The 10,874-nt window shown below is 39.7% G+C and overlaps 1 protein-coding gene across 1 annotated transcript in view; it reads left to right on the forward strand.

Moving 5' to 3' along the window:
* Positions 1–10,431, forward strand: part of ADAM22 (ADAM metallopeptidase domain 22) — a 70,047-nt gene extending 59,616 nt beyond the window's left edge. The window contains exons 26-27 of the mRNA XM_050970572.1: positions 6,259–6,382; positions 7,645–10,431. Of these exons, the coding sequence (XP_050826529.1) occupies positions 6,259–6,382; positions 7,645–7,665 (145 nt within the window). The 3' untranslated portion in view covers positions 7,666–10,431. The remainder of the gene's footprint in view (positions 1–6,258; positions 6,383–7,644) is intronic.
* The last annotated feature ends 443 nt before the right edge of the window (positions 10,432–10,874 follow it).

The following is a 10,874-nucleotide window of genomic DNA, read 5'->3' on the forward strand; positions in this document are numbered from 1 at the left end:
GTTTTCAACACCTTATAAATCACAGAGTAAGTTGCAGGAAAGGTTTCCAGTGAACAAGCAGGAAAAATGAGTAAACTTTGGCCTTCCAGCCCTGATCTCAGTCCTGAAAAGGGAGAAGAGATCCCCAGTGCAAGAATGCAGGGCTTACAGGAGGCTGTTTTGATAGTCCCAGTTGGTATCAGACAAGTCTCTTGGTACCTGGGCATTCTGGCAGGGAGTATTGTGAGTCTGGTTGTTTCAGCACTGGGTCCAGGTCTGTGTCTGCAGTTCAGCAAGCACCTTCTAGAACTGGGGACATCTAAGCCCAGAAAAACCATGGAAAGGCCTGGAGAGCCTCAGGCTGTGCAGTTTAAGGGAGCAGCTGAACACTTACCTGATCATGAAGTCCACATCACTGGTATGGAGCAAATTCTCTGTGTGTGGGAGGTCCTTTAGATTTGCCAACTAAGACTGATAATGACCAAAGGTCACTGGAAGCTGAAATTAGGCAAACTCACATAAGAATTGAGGTGTGCTTTGTTACCAAAACCTTTTCTAAAAAGAGTCTCTTGACCTTTATTTTTCAGGCAAGGTCAAGAGCTGCCCACCATAGCATAACCCCATAGCTGTCTTTCAGGGCGTTTTTATCAGAAGCCCTGTGGTAGCCATAAACAAAGACATTGGTGGAATATGAAGATAGCACTATTTTAATACAGGTTACTCTAAATGGTTTAGTTAAACAGGGTTAAAAATCTGTTTGCATATTCATAATTTGATTTTCATTTTTTAGTATCAGTATATTTTTATTTAGTAACTAGATTAAATTGATGGGAGTGTGCCCTGCCCCTGAGGGTATTCAGCTGTTACACCAAATGAGTCACATTTTTAATTGTATTTGAGACAAACCAAGCATTTTTGGCATGTAGATGAGGATTAAGCTGACCCATGTGAGTTTTAAAGGCTATATATCAGCAGAGATGTAACATAAATCAAATTTTTCGCACCACAGAAGCTTACTAATCACTGCCTGCAGCAGTTACCCTTAGAAATCAGAGAGCAACTAGAATAAATTTAGAAATCTGAATTTTCCTAATTAAATTAGTTAATCAAGTATTCTGCAGACAGGTTATGGAAGGCAAAAGATCAGATCTCATGAGATGAGTTGCTGTGGGTTTACAAGAGGTTGAACTAACAGTTTCTCCACAAAAATCAGATGCAATTTTGCTTAATGATAGCATGGACAGGAAAAGACTATTCCTAAGAATGGTGTGTCAGAACATCTTGTGGCTGGGTTTTGAGCCTGGGCTTGTGAAGGGATTCACAAACAGAATGAAATAGATCTTATTTGATAAACTAGAACATCAGGCTGAAGTCCAGCTGGTACTATATTTTATGAGTCAGAGACCCAGGGTAAGACATTTACACCAGATTTTAGCTGAGTAATATTCATGTTGGTAATCATCTTTGATTTCTCTGTTTTTTTAAATGTGTTCTGAAAGTAATACTGCTGTTGTGCTTGTTTTCTTGTAGTTTTAGGAATAATGTTGATGACTGGTGCTGTTGTAGGAAGAGTTGAAATAGAATAAGGAAAAATGACAAAAAAGCTTTCTAGGAAAGTTGCAGATTTTCAGAAAACAGAGATATTAGTCATCACGAAGATTTTCTCCATCAACTTAAAATACCCAGTATAAATCATAACTTGTCTCTCTAGCACCTGATTTCCTAGTAATTTTTTTCTAGTCTACAAGTCTGATTGGTATTTCTATATAATAACTTTTTATAATTATAATAATAATAGTAGCTGGTGTCTCTGGCATCCGAAAACTCCCTAGTGTGGGATTCCCATCTGTAAGAGAATAAGATCTGTGAAGAAAACTCTCATTTTCCTGCTTAAAGTCTAGTCTGGATTTTAATTTTGTATGCCAACCACATAACCTCAGCAATAAAATCAGGCAGGAAGCTTCTCCCTGAATTTAGCTTTGCTGTAAGGGACATTATTTTATGAATGTGCTACTATTGCTTATTCTTCTTACTGACAATTACAATGTCCACTGCACAGGCTGACCTTCTGAAATATGGTTAAGGATTACTCAGGACTCTCACTGAATCTAAGACTTGATGGAGCCATGATGGAATCAGAAAACAAACTTCCAGAAACCCTAAACATGGCATTTCTGTAGATAATTATAAAGAAAAAAGACTAGAAGGCACCTTCTAAAGTGTTGAGCCACCTACATTTGATTTAATGCAAGTATTTACAATAAGTTATATTTTATGAGTTACTTAAACACAAAAGTGGCTTACAAACAAAGGGTTTTTTAGATGGAGACCCAGAGCACATAACCAGAAGGAAAATGGCTGTCCTAAATCAGAAGGGTATCAAGAAGGAGCATGGAAGGAGGAGACAGTAGGCTGTCATTTCCCTCCTATTTCTAATGCTCCTTTGTGTCCTTGACTTCTTCTCAGTTCCTCTTTAGGTGACCCATCTCCTTTACCTTCTTTTGTGAGCATCCAGCTGAGGCCAGAGCCATGACCCAGCCCTTGCCAAGCTGCTCTTGCTGATACAGCTCTAGACTGTGCTTAAAATAAAAAACAAACCAACAAGCCCTTTCCCTATTACAACCAAAGCAAAATACTGTTATTGTTGGCAGGATATGAAAAAATGCCTACTGATGTCAGTAGGATCAGGATTTGGTTTCAAGAGTTAGGGAGAAGGGTTCATTGGAGTATGTGAGTGCCTGCTTCTGAGGCATAGTTCACTGCTCCAAGTTACAGCTCAAGCCATAACCATTGTCTCCTCTGCAGCCCCTCCATGAGCCTCCTCTCCCCTCTGCTGCTGCTCTTTCTGAGGACATGTGTGCACATCTGTGGCTTTAAAAAGGAACTTACTTTAAAATGTCTAGCCACCCCAGTGTTTTTAGAAGATCCTAACTTCCTAATGTAGGATCTAGGCTGATGGTGTCATACAAAGAGCTGAATCCACAGCAGCAAAGGTCAGATTAGGCTGATAGGGTCTATATTTGGGCTAGCAATGCTTTCACCAGGTTGAATGTTAATTGAATTTCATTACATTATCTCAGTCTGCAAAAGAGAATCACTCACAGTTCATGAACAGTTCAAATCTGTCAGGTCCACCTACTTTGAGTTCAGCTAAAATGACACACAAAATTGCAAGATGTTTAGTTGTGTGACCAGGTGCCACATTTTGCACAGTTTCTTGTGAGCCAACATTTGCTGTTTAGGGACAAGAGGGAAGCTGGTAGGCCCAAGGCTGCAGGGATTGCTTCCAGATGTATTCTTGCTGCCACAGTGTTTGTTGTGAATCACAGAATGGTCTCCACAAATTCTTAGTTTTAGCTTTCAGGACAGTAGCCACAAAGTGGCGACTCTACATTGCTTTCTGGACAAAATTTAGAATTTTTGCAGTGAGGTGCATGGCTTCATTCAGGGTTGGCAGTAAAACCCTAAATCTCTGTCATGTTGTGTACTGGTTTCTTGTGTAAGTTTCAGCTGGAAGCAACATTTGGCATGAAAGCTAATGGATTTGATTGCAGGAGAACTGAAACCCTAGTGAAAGCTAAGTGGATCCCACCCTTGACCAAAACTGCCAAGTTTTCCTACCTTTAACCCCAGCATTACCTGCAAGTGTCCCTGAATGCTGTCTCTCCATCCTGTAAATGAGAAAGAGCCAGATGTGACCTTTCTCATTTAAAGTATATGTAAATCTGGGATACACAGCACATACACAATTGCAGGGCACAACCTGAAAGGTGATCAAAACCACCTCAAACAATGTTGTTTGTCACAGAAGATGCAATGTAAGATCTGTGAGCACACGCTGAGTTGTGTATGCTCACAGTCTCAGTAGCTGGCACTAAAGATGACAAAAATCAGCACGTAACTCTATAACAAAAATAAGTGCTGAGGCCCTGTGAGGGGAGGGCAAGGTCATTTCTGTAAGTGTGCAACTGCATTCTTGATGTGTTGGCTGTAGTGTTGCAGCTGGGCAGCAAAGCTCACATCAGTCAGACGTGCAAACTGCAGGCGAGCAGGCAGTGCGAAGGGGGTTTGAGAAGAAGGATATGTAGGCAGCTACACTGGAGGCTTGGCAGCATTGTGTTTGAGTTATGGTGCAAAGCTTCCTGGCTGAAAGGCTCAGTTAGGGATCCTGGTTAGAGGACCTGCTTGTGCAGAGAAAATATTCAAGATGCTCTATCCTTTGGGGGATTATTACTCCTTCCAGGATCGCCTGCTCAGATGGATGGAGAGGAAGATGGGCTGTGGCTTTTCCTCTCATCTGTGGCCTTCTCTTAGAGTATCTAAAACGTGAAGAGCCTGTGGTGTGTTGGAAGTGTCGTGCCTGGTGTGGTGAAAGAGATGGGAGATGCCTTCATTCTGTGCCACCTGCCTGGCTGTGCTACCTTATAAACAGCTTTCTGATAGGGCTTGCCAAGTCAGATTCCACTAGCCCAGTTCCTTGTTTCTGATCTCCAAGTGCATTCTTGCAAATTTTAAAATGAAAATTTAAAATTCTACTGCAGCAATGAGGTAAAATTTGTGAATAATTGGATTACTAATAATATGTAAAATCTGCTGTCCTTATTTTCCTCCCTCCCTCTTCTCCTTACATTCTTCATTCTAGATCCACAAATAGTTTATTAGTGATAGTCCAAGTGGGGGCAGAGATGAGAGGACACGTATGGATAGTGAACAGCAGGGCACTGTTGACAACCTTTCCCTGGAAAGTTTTTTTTTTTAATTAACCTGTTTTCTTGCATGCACAGTTTGGTGCCCAGATCCATGATGTCGGACATACAGAAATCTTGTTTTATACTGCAGTAGCTGTTTCAGGGTTTTTCTTCCTGAAAGCATTGGTGTATGTCCAGTTCATCTTAATGGGTGATCAATGTGCAGGTACTGAAGATGTATGCTTCCATGTTTGGATAATTGTACCAATGCAAATCTCTTAAGTGCTGTTGAACTTAGAGGCTACCACATGAGGCATTAGAGGATCATGAGCCAGAGTGGAGAGCTCTCATCATATAATTTTCATTGACACCTTGTTGCTTGTGGCTACCATCAGTCATTGTTTGTATGGGAGGCAAGAGAATTTGCAATTGTAGGGAGCTACAGACACAACAAAATGATACAATAGTCCAAAATAAAAGAATAATTATTTAAAGGTAAATAAATGTCACTTATTATTATGGAAGATGGAAAGTTTCCATCTTCAGGGACACATTAACTCAGAAGATACTAGATAGCAGTGCTCAGGGAGGGCTGAGTGATGCGCCTGCAGTATTAAGAGGCCTCCTGTGGTGAATGCCCTTAGTCTGCACAAGAGAACAAGGGGGTCAGGATAGCTCAATTTTTCTACTTTGAGGCCTTTTTTTCATTTAACTCTGCCCAGATTTAGAGCCTAATAAGACCCTCTCAAGTGGGAAAAGTGCAGAATCTCAAAACAGAAGCATAAGAGTTTTTCTTGGGTATAAAATTTCAGTCAATAATGTGCTGTTGCCTTATTGACATGAAAAGAATGCCTTTCATGTGATACAAACATTTACTTGCTCCTGCTTACTCAACTCACCTTGTACAGAAATGCTGATTGCCATTGACTAATCAGTCCATTTTTGTATATTCTCATCAGACTCTTTCTTTGGCTGGAACAATATGCACTGTATGATGCTTGCATGTATAACAATTTGTTATTAGCACTTTGTATATGCCTTTGTTACTTCACAACTAACAGTTTGGCCTCCAAATGCATGCATTTGTGTAAATTAATGTAACAAAAATAATAGATTAACTTGCTATGTTTGTATCAATTTAGGAGATGTATAAGACATGCATAAAGACACATAATTGCCATTTAGTCACTGGGAGAAGACATTTGTTTAGCTTGTATTTATACAATTACTGTTTCTATTTAGGCTTTATACTTTTAGTTCTGTATTTATTCAATTGCAGATTTGATTTTTAATAATTTTTTAATGACTAATTACAATTCCATATAAAACAGTTTAAGAAATAATTTTTGTTATGCAGTTCTAATAAGAAGTAGCAAATTTTTTTCTTCCAGTGTTCCTGAAATCTCTAAATATCTTTATTCATATAATGAAATTTTAAGACTTACTGATCAAACAATTTTATCCCCCTAATATTGAGCTAATAATAAGCTATATTCTTGGCTCTGAACCAAGCTTCAGAGTAATGGCAGTTGCTGTTGCAGTGCTAGAATGCAAAGACATCATATTTATTTTATGTGTTTCAACATCTCAGGACACTGTCTCCTGCAAAGTCTCCGTCTTCATCCACTGGATCTATTGCCTCCAGCAGAAAATACCCTTACCCAATGCCACCACTTCCTGATGAAGAGAAAAAAGTCAACAGGCAAAGTGCCAGGGTATGTGTCCCTCTTCTCTCTGCATTTCACCAGTGACTTGATTTACTGATAGTTTTTCAAAAGGAATCTGTGGCAGATTAACTCCTTTGACCAGCAAGGAGAGCTGGAATGGCATTTCCTTTGTGCCCTGAAGTTCTGAAGCTGCTGAGCCTCTGGCACAGAGGAAGGCCGTGACAGCTGTGTTTACAGGCAGCTTTTCAGGTTGCTCTTAAAGCTGCTCTGAAGCCCAGATTTCACTACTTTTCTTATTTCAAGCTGAAAATGTGCCCTGGATATCCTTTGGGCTGCAGAGTACGGGCAGCCCTGGAGTAAGTGGTGTGTTTGGCTCTCCTTTCTTAGCCCTTCTGCCAGCAGCTCTCATTCAGGCTGTGGGGATACCTTCTTTCCAGCTTTTTGGAAATGTGAAAATTTCCAGTTATGCAGCGTGTGGAGTGCTTGCAGACCTGGAGGGACTTCACTGCTGTGTAACTTGAGCCCAGCCTGGCCCCTCTAGTGTGACCAGGAGCTTCTGGAATGTGTGGTGGATAGTAATTCCTCATACAGGGAAATTTCCAGCTGCTCCAAAAGGCTTTTATTTCCTTTGTGTCAATTCAGACATAGCAGGTATTTGAATAAGCAAAAAAGCCTGAAATTTGCTTTAGGAGCTTTACTTGCAATACCCTTGGTTCATGTTGCTGATGCTGATGAGATTCTCATCACTGTTCTCTGTCCTTTTTTTTTCAAGAAAAAAGGAATGGAGTGCTGCTGAGGGAACCTGCAAGCTGCTCCCTAAGTGCTGCTTGGGGCAGAAGATTGTGTGAGATGCAGCACAGGGTCTTCCAAGGCAGCTTGGAGCCGGGGCTGTACTGATGTGTCTCAGCCCTGGTGCTGCTTTGGCAGCAGCTCAAACCCACAGCAGGAAGTCATGTTGCTCTGAGCAGAGTTAGGCAGATGAAAATGGGAAGTTATCTCTACACTAGTATTAGTGTAACTCTAAGGTATAAGTTGTCTAGTACAAGTTTGATGCTACATTGACTTTTCTCTTTCAAAAAGAAAACTGAAGTCCCAGCCATGGGCTGACTATGCTGACTGCAAACTGTGCTGAAATGCTTAAGCCTGTCTGCTTTCTTGGTGAACAGATACCCACCAGAGGCTGGGAGGAGATTTGGTGACCCAAGTGATGTTGATGCAGTTCCCCAAACAAGTTCCTTGCACTGTTTGGGCTACAGCCTGTTTTATCTTGGTGTTCAATGTGTGTTTGTGTTTATTTTCCCCCTCTCCAGCTATGGGAGACATCCATCTAGATGCAGTGTTTTCCTGGGGTCACATCAGAACTGTTTACTTTGGATTTTATAGAAACTCAGCATCACTGAGTCACTGCACATTCATCTGCTCTTCAGACAATTCGGGAGATCAACAGAGATGCCCGTGATATTGCAGTGATAACCTCCTGTCATGTGGAAAGGGAAAAAACCAGTCTTTTTTTCTTTCTTTCTTTTTTGTTGACTTGTATTTTATGGATTTTACAAACAACCAAAATCATAACATTTGACAGAGAATAATTAGCCCAGATGTGACAAGGCTGTTCTGCATGGTGACCTAGAATCCCAGCTGCAGTCCATTTGCCAGTCCTGTGTAAGAGAGGTTTTTCTCTGGTTTACTGCAGTCCTGAGTCAGACCAGAGCGGAACTGGGAACCTGCCTCACGGAGAGCCCAGCTGATGTAAACTTGTATGCTGTATGCATGAACCTTGTGTTCTTTACTTTCCACATGTAAGGGAAAAACAACATACTGTAGTAGAGATTAGCATGCAGGAGTAAGAAATATAGGTTTTTTTTTTTTGTGACAGGATTTCAAGCTTTGAAAGGCAACTATTTGACACAAATGGCAAACAAACAAAGATTATATCTTTTTTTTTTACCTTACATGTTTATAATCTCAGTATACAGATTGTATATATGTAAACATTCAATAATGTCAAAAATAGCTGTTATATGTATGTGTATTTTGCCAAATGCCTAAAGAAACAGTCATGACTAACATCATCACACTTCAGATTTTCTAATATTATGAGCAGACATCCTTGGAAATACAGAAAGTACAGTACTGTAAAACTGTGTCTCTCAGAAACTGGTGTTTGACCAAAACCTATACAACTTTTTCAGCATCTTATACTGTCTTGACAATCTCAATTGTACAGTAGACTGCGGAAACCAGTACAGCAGCACTTTGTCTTAAATCATCATAAAAGGAACCAGCCAAAATCACTTGTTTAGTAAGATAACCACTGTATCCTCTCACAGGTGTAATCAAGAATGATTCAGCAGACAACAGAGTCTTTAAGTCACGTGCAGCCCAAACTTACTGGACATTTGGGAATACTTCTAAGTGGTCAATTCAGGATGTGGTGATGTGAAGTCTGTCTGTGAGAGTTGCTGTGTATTTTTGATAGAGCATTTCAGACACTGTTTTAGATGGCAAGGCATAGGCTTATGAGAGGCAAAGCAATTTCACTGCACTAGATAATAACAGTGCTGGGCAAGTGGCCAGTTTCATTGCTGTCTTTCAATTTTTATTCATTACTGGAATCGCATTTACCATGCGCTTGAATGCTATGCTTGCTGCCCCTGAAGCCCCCTTGACAATTTTTTGGGGCATTAAACTGAGCACAAATGAATTTAGCTTAAAAAGAATGGGGGGGAGGGGGGAACAACTCTTTACCATGTTAATCTTGTCTGTAAGTTGATGGTTATATTTCTAACACCTGAGACTTCTGAAGGTTGTTATAAAAAAAATGCCTTCTGGTTGGGAATTTTCAGTTAGTGAGAAACTGGACCGTATTAAATCAGTCTAAAATTCTCTCTGTTTTTCCAAAACGGACTACTTGGTAGCTTCAGGTAGTACCATTGCAGAATAAAACACCTGACTCTTTGGTGCAGTTGAATACCCTACACAACAGCTGTATGATTAATTAGATATTATTGTAATAGGAACATCTATGGTGTTTCTGAATCTTCTACCTCTTTCATGTATTTCTTTTAGTAAGTGAACCCAACACTTGCAGCCTTTTAATGTATTTTTTTAACTTTTACGTCTCTCAATAAAGTCAGATATATGTAAGATTAAATTAATAATTGTTTAAAGATGTTGGCAGCTGTAAAATATGTAAGATTTTTAGAAACTATATTTTATGATTAGGCTGTATGTTGGATTATGACAAAATATTGGCCTTGGCATTCAAATGATTTTCTCACAGTCAACAGGTTCTGGTAAGTATTTGAAAAAAGACAAATATAAGTGAGCACAAGTGGGTGCAGACTGACCATCTGGAAAGAGACAGTCACTTGTAACTGCTTTAGAGAAAGATTCTGCTTTTTTGTGAAAGATAAATATATCAATCAGCACTGAAGATTATTTTTTGCAATGATTTACTTTGAGTGTAGCTATCTGGATTAAAGATAGTTGATAGCATGTAGCTTATGAAATTAGGGTCTGAGCCATAACTTGAAATCAATATGTCTTTTGTTGACTTCACTGGATTTTGAGCAGGACCCTCAAGAGGTTCACCCACATTAGGACATAAGGATAACCCGATCATCGCTGTATTACTCTGTCACCTGGAAGCTGGTTTTCCCTCCCATATTCATATCTTGTCTTCAGTAACTGGACTGTTCATCATGTGCCTTTTGTGGTATTTTTTTGGATACAAACTGATCCCATTAGATTTCTGTGCATATCATATGTTTATCAGTGTTTACTCTTCCCTTTCCATTTTGCCTTATCAAGAAGTAGCAAGATTTGGCAGACAGAACTGGAGATAACATGCAAGCTCTTTCTGCTATGTTCATAGCTTCTTGTTTTGCAAACAAATGGCCGTCCTGATTGTATTTTCAATGTAGTATGTATTTCCAGCTTCTTTTGTTTTGGTATAATTCATTTGTAGCATATGATGATACACTAATGTGTGCAGTGTACCTTTAACAGTCACCCTCACATTTGGAGATATGTAGTGACTGGAAGTCTGGTTCTGAGCACTAAGTTTAAGTTAAATAAATGTTGACTTTCACTTTGGTCGTCTAGTGTGAGAATATCACAGGACTTGTGTTCTTGCAAAATTCTTCTGCAGAGAACTTTGCATCAGGTTGGTAACTTGGGAGACTGTGGAAATGGCAGGGCTGTGTGAGCCTCCCGAGCCAGTGGAAGTTGGACAGAGAAGTTGTTTGCTTACAAAGCTGTCATTTCCTACTTTTAAAATGTAGTATGTTGTAAAGCTGCCAGATTAATAACCTTGAAGATTGCAAATATTTTTATCCACTGTAGTTAGTTACGCTGGCAATAGCAATATAAACTGCTGCATAATACCTCATCCAGACTAAAATAGAGTACTTGTCACTAATATAGCTCTGTCATTTTGACTAATTGAGACTCATGCTTTTATTTTGGTTTTATTTTAATAAATGAACAAGTTATTGCCAACTATGCTGTAGATGCCTGTTGAAGAGAGGAAGCCATC

The sequence above is a fragment of the Serinus canaria genome, chromosome 2 (assembly GCF_022539315.1).
Source record: "Serinus canaria isolate serCan28SL12 chromosome 2, serCan2020, whole genome shotgun sequence".
In the NCBI taxonomy this organism is placed as follows: Eukaryota; Metazoa; Chordata; class Aves; order Passeriformes; family Fringillidae; genus Serinus; species Serinus canaria.